This window comes from Toxotes jaculatrix, chromosome 15 (assembly GCF_017976425.1).
Source record: "Toxotes jaculatrix isolate fToxJac2 chromosome 15, fToxJac2.pri, whole genome shotgun sequence".
Classification (NCBI taxonomy): Eukaryota; Metazoa; Chordata; class Actinopteri; family Toxotidae; genus Toxotes; species Toxotes jaculatrix.
Genome location: NC_054408.1, coordinates 3,488,673 through 3,508,466, shown reverse-complemented (window position 1 = coordinate 3,508,466; position 19,794 = coordinate 3,488,673). Strand labels below are relative to the sequence as shown.

At 41.2% G+C, this 19,794-nt stretch overlaps 1 protein-coding gene across 3 annotated transcripts in view; it reads left to right on the top strand.

Annotated features, from left to right (window-relative positions):
* The window catches only part of LOC121194576 (contactin-associated protein-like 5), a 67,217-nt gene that overhangs the window by 23,108 nt on the left and 24,315 nt on the right, over nucleotides 1-19,794 (top strand). For all 3 annotated transcript variants that reach the window (XM_041057514.1, XM_041057515.1, XM_041057516.1), the window contains exons 5-13: nucleotides 2,195-2,398; nucleotides 2,961-3,145; nucleotides 4,785-4,928; nucleotides 8,162-8,429; nucleotides 12,633-12,776; nucleotides 12,892-13,051; nucleotides 15,291-15,397; nucleotides 16,819-16,938; nucleotides 19,529-19,729. In XM_041057514.1, coding sequence (XP_040913448.1) covers nucleotides 2,195-2,398; nucleotides 2,961-3,145; nucleotides 4,785-4,928; nucleotides 8,162-8,429; nucleotides 12,633-12,776; nucleotides 12,892-13,051; nucleotides 15,291-15,397; nucleotides 16,819-16,938; nucleotides 19,529-19,729 — 1,533 coding nt within the window. The remainder of the gene's footprint in view (nucleotides 1-2,194; nucleotides 2,399-2,960; nucleotides 3,146-4,784; nucleotides 4,929-8,161; nucleotides 8,430-12,632; nucleotides 12,777-12,891; nucleotides 13,052-15,290; nucleotides 15,398-16,818; nucleotides 16,939-19,528; nucleotides 19,730-19,794) is intronic.

The window sequence follows — 19,794 nt, the reverse complement described above, 5'->3', positions numbered from 1 at the left end:
TGTTATTTCACAGAATTAAATAAGGCAGCAGCGAAATCAAATAATGATGGACAAAAAAAAAAAAAAAAACGATGCTAAATGTAGCTAACTTAGCTGCCATCTTGTTTACGCTTTGGTGATTCAGATACCTTTAAATCACATATTTAAATGTATTGAATTGCAAATAAAGGTATAATATTATACAGGTAAATAATAAATAAATAGTACTTGGACACAGAAACACTCAGCTCCACTGATTCTGTAGTTACTGCACTGTGTTGTCATTAATGCTCGGCTGACTGTCGGTTAGTGAAGTTGTTTTAATTCTGAGAAGAACATTATTAAATCATGATTTCGGAATAACTGTCCTAAAAGATTTAATATTAAAAGACTACATTAAAATAATTCCATACTTGTGATTGTGATGAGAAACAAAAACAGACCGGGCCTCTGTGAGTGTACTTCACACACACACACACACAGTGAAATTAATAACCTGAGCAGTCCTCAATAAAAATACATGTACTGGGGATTCACTTACACACCTCTCCCACGCGTTGTGAAGCAGCACTAACTAGATGAGCCAGTGAATTACTGCACTGTGAAACACCCTCAGAATATCCCACAGTGAGCGGTTTTATGATGACCGACCACACCGCACATCCTGAAATGTATTAGTGTTGTATAAGCAGGTATAAAGCTAATGTGGCCTCATATACTCCCCCATATTGTTCAATATAAATGTATATGAACTACTGAAAATACCATATGAATTACATATAACTGATGAATGGCATTAAGTTAGAGAAACCGAGAGAGAAGCACAGGCAGGTAACACGTCTGCGATCATGCAGCTGTACACTGTGTGTGTCTCTGTGAAGCAGGATTATTTGGAGGTGACACTGAGAACGCCTCACACTATTAACTGATCTCAGCTCTGTTCTCCAGGACTCCCTGAACTCTATTGTATATGAATGAGGAGAGCGACACAGAGGGACGATCGCGGAGACTGAGATCCCCTTTATTTTGACAGGGAGCGGGTTAGTTTGGGTATCATGAGTAGGGCAAAGACGTGCGTAAACGGAAAAGTCCTCGTCACTGCGTAAAAATAATCTGCCCGTGTTCGTTTTGATTTCTGTAACAGCCTGGGTGTCAGCACCACTGCAGTGCGACAGGCAGAGCGGGATCACGTTCAGACAGTGATTAACGGAGCTACGCTTCTCATGACGCCCTGTGTGAGAGCTGATAAACCTGTGAAGTCTCCTGTAGACCCTTCGTATCGCACAGGTGTATCAATGGCTTCATTTCAGTGTGAAGGAAAAGAAATGGCCTGTGGACACCGCTGTGGACAGAATGCACAGACTCTTACCGTATGTTGCTTATATACATTTACAGGAAAGCAGTATTAGTACTGAGAGGATTATGCTGGTGCATTGAGCTGAATTTCATAGGTCTTTACTGAACAGAAAGCCAGTGGCAGCGACTGTGCTGTAAATTAAATGGCTTGAAGCAACATTTCCACTGAAAATGTCACCCTCCCGCCTTCTTTATCATTTTGTATGATTCTTGTTTTTTTTTTTTTTTTTATTGTTGTTGTTTCTGTTGTTGCTCCTCTTAATAGTGTTTGCCGTCACGTGCCACAGCCACTCTATTAATATCTCGCACGCTCACAGACTTGTTATTCTTCCACTTCTTGTTTCCCAAACTCCTCCTCCCACAGTTTTGGCATCATCTAAACATAACGTGTTGCCCATTTAGGATTTGCGTTCTGTCACTTTTGGCAGCAATTCGACAAAGTTTTAACAAAATTAAAGAAAAAGAGCATTTATTGAGAAAAAAGAGCAGTGTTAGCACCAATAGTATCAGTATGAGTCGCAGTAGTAACAGGAGCAGTAGTATAATACCAGCTTTCCACCTGTGTTGGTAATTATTTTATGGATTTTAACATGTGTCCAATTTTGAGCAAAAAATAAACGATTTAATGCTCAAATTAATTGACAGTGCTCAAACATAATTTACTGAGTAACACGCTTACCTTCATGTGATTATTTTCAGAGGAAGCAAAGCAATAAGGCTGCTTTAAATTTATCCAAAAGAAAGAACAGCGAAAACAAAAACAAAATGAAACGTCCTCAATTGAAGAGGAAATTTTCCAGACAGTGACACCACTGTAACTACTAATACTAATTTCAGAGGCACTCTGATTTCCTTTCAGAGTCGTATGTGGCGGACTTTGACGGCAGAAGCTCACTGCTGTATCGGTTCAACCAGAAGTCCATGTCGACAGTGAAGGATGTGATCTCTCTGCGGTTCAAGAGCCATCAGGCCGAGGGTGTTTTACTGCACGGAGAGGGGCAGAGAGGAGATTACATCACCCTGGAGCTACACCGAGGAAGACTGGACCTCTACCTCAACCTGGGTGAACTGTGCCTCACGAAGCTCTCTCATCAATGTTTTATTTACAGAAGAATTTAGGCTGAAATGTGAATGAGGCTGTGGAGCCTTTAACATAGGTGTATCTGAGATTGAGCATTATTATCATAGCGATGTGATGGATTTCATGTGTACATCTCCTCCTAGTAATCACAAGAGTCTTTTCACAACATACCAAAGACCAAAGTTATGTCTTCAAATCGATAAATTTAGTTGATGAAACATAGAAAAAAGAAAAGAAAAGAAAAAAGAGGTTTATGTATCGTCAGGTTAATAAATAACATAAACTGCTGCTAATTCATTGTCCAAATAACCATTTTAGCAGCATAAACCCACCTCCATACCATTTTATCTGTTTCTGTGCTGGTATACATCATCCAGATGAATGGATGGAGAATAATTGTGTTTATATATGGTTTTTTTTTTTTTTTTTTTGCCCTTGTTCTACACACCAGCTCTGTCTGTCTGCCCTCACACATTTACAGCTTCTCTGTGGGAGATATAAAGCTGCTCACTGTGCTCCTGCTGTTCCCTTTGTGTTTCTCCAGACGACAGCAGGCTGAGGTTCAGCAGCGGCCGTGTTGCTGTCACTGTGGGCAGTCTGCTGGATGACCAGCACTGGCACTCTGTTCATATAGAGCGCTTCAACAAGCAAGTTAACCTCACGGTGGACTCCCACACACAGCACTTCCAAACCAAAGGAGAAGGGCACTCGCTGGAGGTGGACTATGAGGTGAGTCCACGGGTTGATTAAATTACATAAACTGGAGGTGAGATAGCAAGAGCAGCTTTGTAAATGTGAGTGTACCACTTAATGAATTTATCCAGTGTGGACCAGACAGCCTCACCACTACCACTGATAACACAATGATGAACAGTGGAGTTAGTAATGAGCCTTGGAGCACTATGGTGAACAGAGCAGTCCATGTACGCCCCGGAGAAGGGACATGATTTGAACATGTCCATAACATATAATAACCTGAAAGGAATAACACATTAAACTGTGTAAGTTTAGTGTGTTATTCCTGTCAACCTCTAATAACTGCTGCACAGCATTTTACGCTGCGGAACCTTTTCACTTTAAGTCACAAAAAAAAAAAAAACCTGAATTATTTGCAATCAGATTAATAATGTAGCAATTAAGTGCATTTTTAACCCTTTTACAGGGGATTTCTTTTAAAATGCATCAGCTTGAGACAGTGATTTCAACGAGGGGAGGTAGCTAAGGATAATGAGCCAGAGCTGATAAAAATTTGCTGGTGGAAGTTGTCATTTCAGCCGGCGAAATCCACAGTCACTGGCTGGAAATGCGAAGCCCGTTGCTTCCGTCTGCGATCAATCAGAATCCATTGTGTAAGAATTACTAAGAATTTGACAGGCATGGCAGCAGCAGTTAAGGTGCAGGCGTTTCATGAGGGCCATTTTCTGAAAATATCACCCTCAAAGATGCAGTTTGATTTTGCATAAAGTGTTGAAATACAACAATGTGGACACTTTAACATTACAATAATATCATTCCAGAACTATGGGCAGCCTTTTGTCACTATAACAGCACCCACTTTCCTGGGAAGGCTTTCCAAAAATATTTTGGAACCCGGCTGCAGGGATTTTCTCCCATTCAGCCACAAGAGCATGAGTGAGGTCAGGCGCTGATGTTGGGTGATAAGGTCTAGCACACAGTTGGTGTTCCAGGCATTAGATGGGGTTTGGGTCAGGGTTCTGTGCAGGCTAGCCAAGTTATTCCACACCAAAAAAAAAGATTTCAAGATTTCTCTCGATTAGAACTAAAGGACAAACACCAAACTATGGAAAACAGCAGTACACATACTGTATTCATGTAGAGCGTAAATTGCATTCAGAATGTATTCAGAACCCCCCACACCTCGTGATATTTCAGTTTTTCGTTTTTAATTAATTAGCATTTCTAAAATTCTGTCTTCGCTCTGTCATTTTTGGGGCATTGAGTGTAGATTGATGAGGGAAAAAAAAAAATCTGATTTTAGCATAAGGCTGCAGCATAAAAAAAAAAAAAAGTGAAGGAGTCTGAATACTTTCTGAATGCACTGTATGTTTGGATCCAGTGAGTGGGTGTTGTTTTCTCACTTGCTGAATCACTGGCTCAGCTGTTTATGCAGTAACTGGTGAGAATACATGTGTGGGCCTCATGTATTTTGAGGCTGTATTTACACTGGTGATGGTTTAACATACAGTAAAATACAGAACAGAATGCAAATTTCATTTTCTGCCATATTTATGAAAATAGCATACATGAATATGCATTTTTATACTTGGTTATACTGGATTAAATCCAGTATCCAGTGAAATCTCGTGATATATCCCAGTCTTCCTCTGTGGTTCTCTCTTCATCGTAGCTGAGTTTTGGAGGCATCCCGCTGCCTGGAAAACCTGGCACCTTTCTGAGGAAGAACTTCCACGGCTGCATGGAAAACCTCTACTACAACGGAATCAATATCATAGACCTGGCAAAGAGGCGCAAGCCACAGATACACAGTGTGGTAAGTTAGATTTTTTCAGAGCTCTGATTTTTAGGCAGTGTTTATACCACGCTGCAGCTCTTTCAGTGAGTCAGCTGCTTGTGCACATATACTGTGAAATGCATCCGATCTTCCTTTTGAAGATGTTTCCTGAAAAGCTTGTTTAATGGATAGAGCCAGACTATCGACTAATATACATATTTTGTAAATATAACACATAATTAAAAGATACCTTAAATTTTATTATTATTTATTATTAATTACATTTGTCAGCGGAAAAATAAACTTGTCAGTTAAAGTATTTCAAACACGTATTTTGCGTTTCAGTGTGAAACCTGTTTACTTCATAGTGACATATACACAGATGCATGTGAGATAAGGGAATATCAGCCAATATATTGACCTGTCTGTGATAAAAATGAATACTCGTTGTATTCCCTGGAGCACCTTATGGTTCTTGTGTTTCTCGTACAAGAAAAGATTTGAAATGTGAAAAAGCACTTTGCCATTCGCGAGCCATCTTACAGCGCACAACATCCCTCTCACAAAGGAAAATTGATATAATAATATTTAAAGAGAGGGAGAGGAACAGAAAGGGCGCCCAGGTGGGCGAGTAAGAGAAAGTGGGCGAGCGTACTGGGGGTGACAAAAGTCACGGTGTAATATAGCTTAATTTGGTAATCATGTATTGCAATTCATTGTAATTCTATTGTTTAGCAGTAAATTGTGTAAAATTACACTGTGGAAGAGAGTCTCTGCTAAGAATGGCATATATAAATGTGGGTTGAATGTAGATTCATATAAATGTCTCCTGTAAGACTTAGCGTATACAAGGGTTTTAGCTCCGTTTGCTCAAGAAATTGCTTCTCATCAGGAAGCGATTAACAATGAGGTGATTTTATAATGTAATAAAAAAGACAAGAGTATATGAAAGAACGAGTCATATAACATATATGTAGGAAAACACGTACATGCAGGTTGTTCGTAAATGAATCTTAGTAAAATGAACTTAATTATTTGAACAAATAAGACACTAAACACCAGCATGCTCACATGCTCATGTTTAGGTGTAATGTGACATCTTGGGTTAGCGTGTTAGCATGCTAGTTACTGAGATATCTCTGTCTGACAAAGACCAACAGACCGATGTCACCCTTCAGAATCAGAATCAGAAAAACTTTATTAATCCCTGTGGGGAAATTCTTTTGTTACTTGCAAAACTCCCAATTGGAAAAGAAGAAAATTGCACATTGAGTGTGTTCACAAGAGAAAAATGTTTCTAAAATAAATAAGATTAATGAAGTGAAACAAAAATAGAAAGTATAGTATAGTGAAAGTAAAGTAGGATATAGCAGTACCCCCTTACAGTATACATATACTCCAATATCAAACAGAACAATATAATACAAATAATATGAAAATATACAAAATAATGTAAAAATAGAAAACATAAAGACATCTTAATATTTTCTTCATGTACATGAGGTCGAGAATGAAGTATGCACAGTATACATGCGTCTGTGATTTTTCGAGTAGCTTGATAGCGACAGAATCAGGCAGGAATGATTTCCTGTGTCGCTCTGTTGTGCAGCGTGGAACAATGAGTCTGTTGCTGAACGAGCTTCTGTGACCGATCGGCACACGGTGGAGAGGGTGTGAAGGAGAGTCCAATATTGTTGAGTCTGTTCGTGTCCTTCACCTTCAGGCTGCTGCCCCAGCAGGCAACAGCGTACAGGATGGCACCGGCCACCACAGACTCATAGAACATCCGCAGCACTGTCCAGCAGATGTTAAAGGACCTTAACCGTCTCCGAAAATAGAGACGTCTCTGGCCCTTTTTGTACACACTGTACACACTTCCCAGAGCCATGATTGATTATTTGTCTTTGTTGTTTGATTTTTTTTTTTTTTTTCTCTCAGCTGATTTGTGATCTGATTATATTTGATTAGTCAGATTTAAAAGATGGTGGTCAGAAAGTGGAAGGAGAGGATAACTTGAAAACAATTGTTATATCCATTGCAATCCTAACCGCTATAATCATTCAGTCCGAGTGCGTGAGCGGATTCATTTAGAGAGTCAACCTCCTACACAAATCAGACTGGTCGGCCCGAGAGCCACGAGCCACATCTCATCTGAGACACCTCCCTACATTTAATGTCTGATTGCTGCGTTAAAAGGCCTTTACTGACAACAGAAGCAGAGAGGTGGAGAGAGAGACTGTCATGATGGAAGCTGTAATGGAATTTCAATGGGACAATCTCCCTGAGGTTGATGGAGGAATCACATTGAGAGTCAAAGTGCTGTGATTGCTCCACGCTGCCCTGCGGGCGCTAGGACTGATGGGACTCTGACCTCGGCAGACACGGCCGGTCTGAGTTTGAATGTTCCTAACACAACCTGTGAATTGCACAGAACTAAACTGAATTGGGTTTTGTCTCGGCTGCTCGACGATATCGGTTCGGGGCAAACAAATTTCAAATAAATACATGGATTCGCATTGGATCCAGCCTTTTCTGAATTTCTGCTTGCGTTTCAGTTTACGCGGCCACTGAGCCGTATAGATTTCTTCACTATGTGAGGAAAATCTGTCTTAGCTTCACGGGGAAAAGAACAATAAAAAGAAAAGAGCTGTCATGAGTCGTTAGTTTCGATTGGCTTCATATGACGTTCTTAAAGGAATAGTTCAGCATTTTGGGAAATATGTTTATTCGCTTTCTTGCCCAGAGTTTCATGAGAAGAGTGATACCACTCTCTCGTCTGTATGCAAAACATAAAGTGACAGGCGACAGCTGGTTAGCTGGGGGTGTACGCATCCAACCAGCCATGCACAGCACATAACACCCTGCAAAAAAATGAAAAGATTAAACAAAGGAGATATAAAGTGTTAATTAGTGAGCTTTAAAGGTGCTGAGAGGCTGACGTTGATACCTTGGGACTGAGAGTGTTATCGATCCTTTCATCTAAATCTCAGTTAGAAACAAATGAGCATAATTCCCAAAATGTCAAACTGCTGTAAAATTGTGATTAATTTACAACTGTTGACAAATAAGTCAGTTTAACTGGTTAAAGGTTTCATCCAATGATCCTGTTGGGGTTAAGATGAGGTTTTACTCACGGTTCTTTAACCATCTGTGCACATCGACATGACATTTATTTCCAGCCATATCACAGTGAATTCCACATGAGACCAGCCTTTCCTAAACATAGCTGAAGACACATGCAAATCTGCGTCCTTGGCTTTGTCGTCCTCCAGGGCAACGTGACCTTCTCATGCTCACAGCCCCAGCTGGTGGCTTGCACCTTTCTGAGCTCCAGCAGCAGCTTCCTGTCGCTTCCGTCAGCAGCGTCTGCCACAGGGGGCTTCTCCGTTCGCTTCCAGTTCAGGACGTGGAACCCAGATGGGCTGCTCCTCTCTGTGCAGCTGAACCCGGGGCCCCAGAGACTGGCGCTGCAGATCAGCAACAGCCGACTGCATCTGACCCTCCGCAGCTCAGGACAACAGAAATCGGAAGCCTCTACTGGTGCGTCCACAGCTCACACACACACACACACACACACGCAACACCAATCAGCCACAACGTTAAAACCATTTACTGGTTTTAATGGTTTAATGTTTTAAGAGTCCCTGTGGAGATACAGGCAGTGCTGTGTAGCTGTTTTTCTATGACTGGGTCGCTCTTTTGTTTTTCTCCCGCATATGCACACGGTGGTGACCTGCCAGGATACAGTGTGCTGCACAGTGCCAGCAAAGACTGGGAAGAAACAGATGAAAACATGTAAACAATGCTGGATGTAAAATACTTTGCAAATGTTTTATGTAGAAGGAAATTCATTCAATAAGGCGCATTGAGTTCAAGGATACACACAATGCGTTTTGGTGACTAACACGGAATATGAACATAACTTTTGTTTATTTACAAAAATGCACTGCGGGACACCTTTAAGTCTGTCACTGACTTTATTTTCTGCATTAACTGAAGAAACAAGCAGAAATCTGGCGAAGGAAACACCAAGCGCAGCACCTAAACCTTAAACCTGACCTTGAAGATGCGTATACCGGTGTATTTCTTTCCTTCTTACTTGTGAGGAACTTGAGACACAAACATCCACATGAGCACGCTGACCCCAGAGTGTCCCATTTGCACAACGAAGTGCACAAAGTCGACGGGGCCGCTTGTTTTTGTGCTTCACTCACCGAGGCACACAAAGACAGACAGTGTCACCCTAATCCAAAATCTGGAAGCAGAGCACGCTGAGTGAGCGGTGCGCGGAATTTCATCCGACTTGCTTTTATCACCTTTGTCCTCAATAAACTCAAAAAAGTTTATTTTCTCAGAATTTCTCAGATAAAACATCATCCAATCCTCTGCGTGGGATTGCTTAGCAGAGATAACACAGATAACTGTGATTGGTTGGGTAAGCCAGAGTTTCAGCAGATGGTGGGGCTGCAGGGAAATATAGATAGAGGAGACAACCGCAGCTAAGGGACAATATTCCCATTTATATAATTTACCTCTGATTGCATTAAATTATCTGCTCGAGGGCCTATCAGCGATACAGCTGCAGCACGTGAGGAGTGTGACCTGGAGTCCTCCTGTTGTTTGCAGTGATGTGAAAAGTAAAAGTTGCAAATGAATTTATCAGAGTAATTTCATATTCGTTTTGGCATGAATTGACTTCTCAGTAATGGGGGGTATTTATCTCTTTATTCACCCACTTATTTTCATTAGGAGTCCTTGTTTTGCTTCCTCTTGTGTGGACGGTGGACTAATGTAGCTACTCAGCACGGAGACCATTAACATTTTAAATGTACTAAGAGATAAACCCTGGGATCTAGTCTGCAAACGTGTATAAAACACAGACTTGTGAATGTACTGCATCAAACGCAGACAGGAGAGAGGTCGATTCCCTAACTGCACCAGGGTGCTGAAATGCTGATAGTCCAGTGTGAAAAGGGCGTATGATACTGGGAGCAGCTGGAAATCTTCTGTATGATGGATGAGCTGAATCATTACCGAGCAGCGAGATCCAAGCAGAGAAACCTGGACTCACTGCTGGTAAATTTTTAACGCATGCTGTGTCGGGTTAGGGTCATTTTAACTTTAAAGAGTTACCTGTTGATGCCTCTTCAGTGCGCAACATTTTTTTTTTTTTTGATAACTTTAAATTGTGTGCATCTCTCTGTGCGTTCTATGCTCCGTTAACCAGAAAAGAGGGAAGCAGTGAATCTTAAACTGAGGATTTTAATTAAAAGCAAATCAAGTCAGGTGAATATAGAGCATTCTCACCTTTCTTGCCACTCTCCTCCCAAGGTACAGCAATATCACACACTCCATATCAATGTCAGATGCAGCGCAGGTGTCTCCGTGCAGTCGTTAAAGGGAGCTGCAAAGTTGTTGCAAATCAGGCAGTTTTTCGGTTTTATTAGAAATATCACTCAGTTGTTTATTTTTCAGGCTGACGTGGACAATGGAGTAGCTTAAGCCTAAATGCAATTGGCAGGGTTTGATAAAATGCTGTGAGTGCGCACGAGCAGTAGTGTGGAAGGAATATTGATCCGTATCTCCCTCTGTTCAGCCCAGAAATGATCTGCATCAACAGCCTGGGCTTAATTTTCACACGGACAAACAATCTTTGTCTTCCAGTCAAACCAAGAGATGCACAAGTGTCTACAATGGGTAACAACAAAGCAAATTAGCTTTTGTTTCATTTAGCTTACGCTGCATCAACTGCCAGTTAGAGCTGTCAGTGGCCTGAGGCAGCTGCCACTGCATCCTGGTGCAGTAATGGCATGAAACTGTCACATGAAACTGTGTATTTCCTGGAGGCATCGTTGGGGCTCACAGATGTAGCCTCATACGTAAGAAGAATAAGCAAACCTTTTTTATTTTTCCTAACTGTTGAGCAAAAGTCATGCAGATCACTGACACGATACAAAACACTTTAAATCTGTGTCCTAGATAGTGCCATGACACTCCCAGCTTGGCCAGGAGCAGGACAGCGAGGAGATCATGATATATATATGAGCTGAAAGGGGAGAAAGGAAACTCCCACTGATGCTCATCAGCAGTCCCTCGCAGCTACACTGTTTATTCCGTGAAACAGTCAATGGAGTGGAGAAAAACGCCCATGGCACTCACAGTATTCTGGGATTAAAGGTTCTGCTCTGAGCGACAGGCGTCAGTGGACTCTGTGTGAAAATCTCATTTTCCCAAGAGCTCGGACATATCTGATTTTAGACTAACTAAAATAACTCCCAGGGTGCACTCTGCATGACCCTCAGGTCCCCTCTGAGCTCCCAGGCAGCAGCACAGCTCCATCTGGATGCAAATTTAGTCTGGGACCAGCACCGTCAGGACGAAGGTGTGGCTCAGTAATTTCAGGTCACAGCTGCCATTGTGGCCTTGAAAGCTACAGCTCTGTGACGATGAGCTGTCGCTGTCAGTTTAACAGAAATGCTTTGTGGATCATGCTGAGTTGGATTATTACTCATCGTTTTGGGTTTAAACTGATTTTCAGCTTGATTTGCTTACCAGGTATCGAAATATTAGCTTTATCAGGGGGACACCTATTTGGAAAACGAGACTCAAATTTGGTGGCGTTTGAAGGAAATAAATTGGATGCAACTTCAAAAAACAGAAACGGCAGTCATGAAATACAATTTTCAGAAATCAGGCAGGGAATTTACACAACTGGCATGAGGGTGATTATATGCAGAAAGTTAAAGATTAAAAGTGATTCAGCACCAGGTAAGAATACACGTGTGTCTCACATCTAAGAAATAACTCAGTATGGAGGAAGTATTCAGATCCTCCACTTATGCAGCAGCAGCAATATTGTTATATAAAAATAAATTTCTTGAGTAAATAAAAATTGTTAAATATTATCTTGAAAATGTATTTAAATGTGCTTGAAAGTATCACTGTGCAAGCACAGTGTTGTATTATTGTATACTGTAATATTGTAATATCATTATTACTGAGCAATTAGCATGATGTGATGTCGCAGCTGGTCAAAGTGGAGCTTATTGGAACTATTTAATATACGCTTACATACGCAGCTGCAATGAAATAAAAGCTACTATAATCCCATCTGAAATGTAGAATTTATAAGTATAAAATACAGTAACTGAGCACAGTACTTGTTTACCTTACTCCACTGGTAGTGTTTCACCTACAGTGTTCGTCTGTCAGGTTCTTGGTGTTAATTAACACCAAGAAGAAGAAGAAGAAGCTGACTTTAGAGTCGCTCTTTCTCATTTGCACAATAACTTAATCTAGATGATAAAATATGCAGGAAGATTTTTGTTGACAAGTGACAGAGCGGAGGAGGGAGAGTTTTTGTTTGAGGCGCTGAGCGTTTGAGGCGCTGAGTGTTTGTGACTGTCTCTCGTGTCGGTGATCCAAAAACAACTGTGCGAAGGAACAGTGCTGAGAGGAAAGGCAGGTGTTACAAAACTATCAGTATCAACAGTATGAAAAGTGTGTTTTTAATTAAAGCCAAATACCGATGAAACGAATCACTGAAAGTCGTGTTTTCCTGGGGCCGCTGCTGCATGGCGCCCTGATAACACAAATACTGATGGCTACTGAGGAAACACCATTATGACCGTACCACATTCAGATAAAACAGAGAAACTTCTCACAGCTTCCAGGTCTACGACAGATAGCTTTCTGTGCTGCAGCCGACTAAACCGTTTGCAAATGTGAAATGTTCTTCTTTAGGTCACAGAGTAAGCGATGGACTGTGGCACTCCGTAAATCTCGACACGAGGAATCTACAGATGACTTTGACTGTGGACGGTGAGCCGTGCTCCCCAACTGAACTGTGGGAACAAGTGGAATCGAGAGGAAACTTTTATTTTGGAGGTTGGTGGATTCTCACCGTGTGTCTGCAGTATTACGATACCATGTTATTTCTGTTTAACACGCGCTGTAACAGCTTATTGCTTGAAAGGTTGCATCCTGTGTCTCTTCCATCCAGGCTGTCCCACCACGGACTGCGAGGTCCCGACCCCGAAGTTCCAGGGCTGTATGCGGCTCATATTCATCGACAACCAGCCAATGAATCTCAGTCATGTACAGCAAGGACTGCTGGGAAATTATAATGAGCTTCAATTTGACACCTGCAATATGAGAGACAGGTAAAGTAGTCTGAATTTCTTATTTGCACTTTTATTTAATTAGAGGACGGGTCTCTCGGGGACAGAGAAAAACCTTGATGTTCAAAAGACAAAATGTGTCAGGCATAAAAATCTGAGCGACACTCTCCGAGTTGGCAGCAGAGTTATTCATGCCCACATTGTTAATTTGTGGATGGCAGTATGTTGTCTACAGAGCAGCCTGAGAGTCACTGACATCTTGTCCCATGTAGACAAACATGCTGACAGGATCATCCAATTAAATTGCAACAGAAAGTCGGTAACACCTTCTCTGGCAGAGGACTATGCTAACAAGCTGCTCCCTACTGTCCTGCGTGGCATGCTATCCCTCATTACCCTGCACAGCTGTGGGCCCCGTGCATGGGATCAGCAGACCTGCGTGCTCTGCGAATGTCTGCACGTGGCTCGGAACATTTAAGGGACCGAGAGAAACACGCAGACTGCCATTATTCCCTTGTATTTGCCCCGAGGAGAAATCTCTCCTTTGTCAGATTTCAAACTACCTTCTTTCTATGCCAGATTGTTCGCTGTCGGAGGATATGCAAACACAACAGCGCTGCCAGTCTGTTGTGTCAGTGTGCGAGGGGATGCACTGTAGGAAATGACAGAGCGATGGAATGAGATGGGGTTTTTTTTTTTTTCCCCCCCGAGCTCAGATGCATCGTTTGTGTGTATAAGTGTTTCGTGTTTTTCCCTAAAAACTGAATACATTGATGGATGAGTGTAAAGTGGTGTGGCAACTGGGCTGAAATAGAGTTTTTATATTACAAAAAGCTTCTTTTTGGTGAACTCTTTCAGATGGTTAAAAAAAACCCATTTCTAACCATTTGTATCATATAAAGAAAAATCTTTAAAGCAACTCTGGGCACTTTATGGTTACGAGGAAGCAGAAGACTTCCACAACAAGCTGAATCTAACTCTTTAGACATGACATGTTCTGCTTTCTTCACCAGCGAGATGAAATCTAAACGTGGAAAAATTACAAAATCAATAGGCACTTCAAAATGTATTTCAGAAGAAATATGCAAGTACAAATAATACAGCTTACCTGTATTGTACTGTATGCACGATGCTGTATATGTATATACAGCAACAAAGAACGTAGTGCAGATTATCAGCACTGTTCCTCGATCTGCAGTTGATGCCTCTGTGGTGTAATCTGTTGTGAGGACATGCGATGTGATGTGAGGCCGATGTCCTGTTTATTATATTGACGTTAACTGTCATTTCACCCGCCGCGGCGTATTAATGACCCCGGAGTATGAGAAAATTAACATTATCAATGTTCATTTCCTTCTCTCTGTGTCTAATTAAATCTTGTGACTCAATTTGTGGTTAGTGTGCATTTAGGTGTGCTGGCTACTGTAATTTCATGACCTGTAAGGGCACTCATGAACACAAGAAGAGAAAATAGCTTGATGGTAATTAAACCAATGGGTGCAACCTTATCTGTGTTGCGGCTGGCCCACTCCGCTGCAGTTAATAGGTGAGAGATGAAAGTGTATGAAATTATAGATGCATGCTCGAAAGGCTGGCAATTATGTGAAACTGGAGGAGGCTTGAGGAAGGGACTATTAATCAGAATAGTGCGGTTTAAAAATTTCTGTGAAGCGCTCATTGTGGTAAAATCCCATTAACAGGCATTCTAGTCTGAAGGTGACAGCAATGCTTTTATTTTTAGAGAAACGCAGCGATGTGTCAGCTTTTTCAAACTCAGACAAGGGCACAGTATGAGACACAGTTATTTCACAGTTATTTAGAGATTTTTAATGCAGCTTCGCAAAACATGAATAAACAGAAAATTATTCTTTTGGGTGAGTTCAAAAGCTGGTGTTCGTAACTGCACGCAGGAGAATAAAGAGAACGGCGAACAGGGGTCTTGCTTACCTGATAAATAAAAGATCAGCTTTGTAAACACTAACAAAAGAAGTACCTCTACAGATACCTAAGACAAATGCCTCAGACGTTTGTATGAGATTTTGTTTTTGTCATTTTTTCTGCTCCTCAGAGCATAATTTCTTTAAAAAAAAGTGCTTTAAAACTGGAATAAACAAGAGCTGAAGTTGAGTTTTGTTATAAAAAATATTTATATTATGATACATATTTCAATTTATATTGTTTTTTATTTTTTTTAATATCTGTATTCTCATTATTTTCTGCTTGTCACCAGAGTGATCGAAGATGAAAATAAGCTGTAACTGTTAAAAATGTGTTTTTTCAGATGCCTCCCCAACCTGTGTGAACACGGCGGCCGCTGCTCTCAGACGTGGAGCTCCTTCTCCTGCGACTGTTCGGGAACAGGATACTCCGGAGCGACCTGTCACAACTGTGAGCAGTTCATCTCGCGTTCATTTCTTCACCTTGTCTCAAACCTGCCATTACAGCCTCTGTACCTCCCCATGTATTCCAGGCCTACTGAGCTGTGTCATTTGATTCAGCTTTCTTTACTATGTGCAGCTGAGAGGCAAAACCAAAAAACTCATCCTGCTTCAGCCTGACGTGACCTTACAATCACTGCTGCTATTCTCACTTTCAAATTTCTGAGACTCTGTTTGTTTTTTGTTTTTTTGCCACATCCTTAAATAGCGTTAGGTTCCCTGAGTTTAGACTGACTCCACATGTAGGAGTTTTTCCTCACGGGTGTCTTTTTTTTTTTTTTTTTTTTTTTGACATCCCCCTACATCGTCTTGATATTGGCTGTGGAGACTGATGTTGTAAACTGTGTGTGAAATTCTCTTTCCCCAGAATGCTGATTTCTTGTTTATATGCAGTGTTCTTTGCACGTTGGAGGGAACATGACAGAAAAGACTATCTGCTGAATTAAAAATAGGCCCTTTTTTTTTTTTCCTCAGCTCAACTGTCACAAGCTTCCCCAAAAACACATTTTCCATCTACAGCTGAGACATGAATATCTGAAACCTGATTATTCGGAACCAATCACCAATGGAGTGTTTGGTCTGGCGCTGTGCAAAGGAACATTTAAGCTGTGGTCTTCCAGCATTTGTGGTCATCAAGTACATAATCAAGAGAACTTGTACTTAGATCTAGTCAGCTGGAAACATTAATTAATGAACCGAGCTAACATTAGTTTAATTATCTACGTAGCCACACCTGATAAAAACTGCAAGCTGCAGTTGTAATTTTAACGAACAAAGAAGATGAGAAGGCTGATGTTGTCTTCCTCTGTCTTAAATCATGGACCCACTGTTTTGAACAGTACTAAGAATGTTGAGCAGTAAATCTACTACTGTTGTTACTGTAAACTGCACATGTGCTGTGCAGGAACTGGGACTAACGGAGGCGGGCTAAGCCAGTTTGGTGATTGGTTTCACATGCTTAAATGTGGAGGATTACATGTCCTTTGGTTCATACGTCCTGTTCGTGTCCATAACATTTTAGAGAGACATGGTTTTGACTGGAAAGTGAATATACCTCAGTATTTTATAGTAAAGAAAAAAAATAATCCACTGAGGCCTTTCGGTTGTCATTAACTGTAGTATCCAGACAGGAGTCGTTGTTGCTGTGCCATTATCTGCGTCAGCGCAAAACCTGCTAAAATGTGGATGTAGATAGAACAGCAACATATGTCACCAACAGCCCCCGCTTAACTTTTTTTTTTAAAGTATGAAAACAATAAATACATAATAAGTATGTGTAGAGTCAGATGACTCAGCCAGGAGAAAGCTGTCGCTGCGTGGGCTGACTCTTGGAGGAATAAGTGAATTGTGTCCCCGCTCTGCTTCTTCCAGCCATTTACGAGTCGTCCTGCGAGGCCTACAAGCTGATTGGCAGCTCCTCGGGCTTCTACTCCATTGATCCAGATGGGAGTGGCCCCCTGGGGCCCGCACAGGTATACTGCAACATGACAGGTGAGATCACTTTAGTCCGCACGTTGTCACCTTTGCTCTTTTTGAGTTTCACAGAGAACTGACGGAAAGTTCAGGGTCCACTCGCTTAAAGATCACTCTGCATTAATCCATACCACAGCTATCTGACAGTTTACCATCCAATACGCAATCATTACGGCCACTCAGGGCAGTTCCTCGGAGTTTATCTGTGGAAAGTCAATACCGTTTGTAAATGTTTGCACTGCATCAGTGCAGTATCTTAAATAGCCATTTAGTCTATTATCGGGTTATAAGCTCCTATTTTCTTAAAACAGCTAAAAAGAAACTTGCAGCAACAGCATGACGAGTGGTTGTGTTTATGTAACATTAAGTTATTACAGCGCCCCGAGTAAATAATGCAAGCACCCTTTAAAGTTTCACTGAAATCGGCCATGCATGTAAAAGCTACAGCTTCTCAGATTAAAAAGTGTCATGACAAGATTACAGTTTAACAAGCTTAGTCTAAAGCCCCACTAGTGGCCTCTAGAGGTTACAGTTTTCATTAGAGCATGTGGTCATTAATGTCAAAAGGGTTAATCCCCACGGAAACATTAATCTGCTCAGTTAATTTCATGGCGCTGTGCCAGTAAGTTATGATATTTGGTGTGCAGGGCTGACATTTTGAAGTAATAATGATGCTATGGAAAAAAAAATGATCAAAATGAAAAGTGTTAATCGTCAGGAAAACACAAAGGTGTGCAGTAAATTTAGCAGGCGTCCACCTGTTGTGTTCGGATGGTATTTCTTGTGTACATGTGGTGATTTTGACCTGAATGTGGTGCCACAGTCATTAGCATTCGTCGTGTGGTGAAGAGAAATATGCAAATCAAATTTCACAGAAATTTATCTATTGATTTTTGAGAAAAACCGTGTCCTGATATTTATGTGTTGCTCAAGGAGAAATCATTGACCTTTTAAAAAAAAAAAGGAAGAGAACGAGTAAGGAGTCACTAAAATCATTACAAACCAAACTTCACTGTGATGGGTTGTGTTTCTGAGACGTAGTGACGTTTCCATTTGACTTTTAATTATCTACAGGACACAGTTAGTGTAATGGGGCAGTTTGGTTTTAAAACCAGTTTCATGATAATGGTGTAGAATCACAGGGCTTTGACCCTTTCATTTTACTGCCCCGTCAGACCTGTTGTGTATCTGTATAATCTTCTGAAGGCAAGTACACAATGTGCTGTGTCTCACCTGAACTGTCACCTGAGATGTGACATTTGACAGACAGGGAGAGGGACACAACCTGATCCGCAGTCTTCGTGACATATAGGGCAAAGCACGTTCAGTGAAGTTTTCAACGCTCCGGAGGCAGTGCTCATCAGCTGACTGTCAAAACTTTCCAGCTACTTTGTCCTTTGCAAGGTTAATGCGCCGGTGATGTCATCTTTTGCTGCACGGCAGCGGCTTTTTACGTTTTCAGTCTTCCCCCTCGCTAATCAGAGTTGTTTGGCAGCAGCCGTGCCTCAACTTGACCTCAATTAAAGAATCTATTAGAGATGTAAATAACTGTAAGCCGCGCAACCTAATGTGAATAATCACAAGGCGGAGAGAGGGATTTCCTCTCAGGTAGAGTAAACATGAAATCCATGTAATGAAAATTGAGTGTGGATGGAAATAAGATGGAGTCCTCGTTTGATTTTATCGCACGAGGAGTTGACTCCTGTTTGAAAGTAAATGCATGTGAAATCAGTCAGAAGCAGTTAGAAATTCAAATTGAAGTGCCTAAGGGTTTATTTTCAGGACGCTTAAGGGTTTCATTTCACATATGGAACAAGGGAGTCAAACTGATGCATGGAAACAAGAGTATTTATTAAAATTTGTGAAACACAGATGGTTCAGCCAAGAACACAGCGGACCTCACTGCCTCACTAATGAACCTGTACAGTAAATGTGATTCACAAGGGAGTCAAAGCAATTGCATAACTGCATAGCAACTTGATAAATAAACATCTAAAATAATTTAAAACTTATTATAATAATAATAATAATAATATATTTTTTTAAAGTTTACATGGTCCTGTCTCAACCCGATGCATAGAAAAACATTTTCTGGCATGGTGGCACACTGCAGCTAACACCTGAATCTAGAAATGTTGTATTTCTGTCAACCCTGGATGTGAGATTTCATTAACTAATGTAACAATGAGTTTTTTATAATCCATAAATGACATGTTTTGCCTCCTGGGCAGTTCAACGTTTGCTTGAGAAAATACAAAAAATATGTGATTTTTGTATTCAGAGTAAACAGAGCAGATGGTGTATTGATGCGATAAGGCTATATCAGGTTGTCTGTATGGTGCGTGGGCGGAATGCTAACCTCGTGACATGTTTTCTGTATTAACACATATCTGTTGCAGTGGGTCTATGCTAACAAACTGTTTTATATTTAGAGGACACGCTAGAGGACATCGTGTTCTGGTTAATAAGCCTTCACACCTTTTTGTGTTTAGAGTAGAAGGTGTGAACTGCAGGGTTCAGGCAAAACTTAACACATTTTATTGTTTGCAGGGTGTGGATAAGATCATGCTAACGGGTAACTTCTTTTTTTTTTTTTTTTTTCTTTTAGAGGAGAAGGTGTGGACGGTTGTGACCCACAACATCACAGCTCCGGTCACGGTCCAGAGCTCCTCTCCTCAGAAACCTCACGTCATGAAGTTCAACTACAGCGCCACGGCCGAACAGCTGCGTGCCATCGTATCAGGGTCGGAGCAGTGCCAGCAGGAAGTGGTGTACAACTGCAGGAAGTCCCGCCTCTTTAACACAAAAGGTATTTATTTCACTCGCTCAGCCGTGGTATTTATGAGCTGCAAACACATCCTTGATGTATTTTGG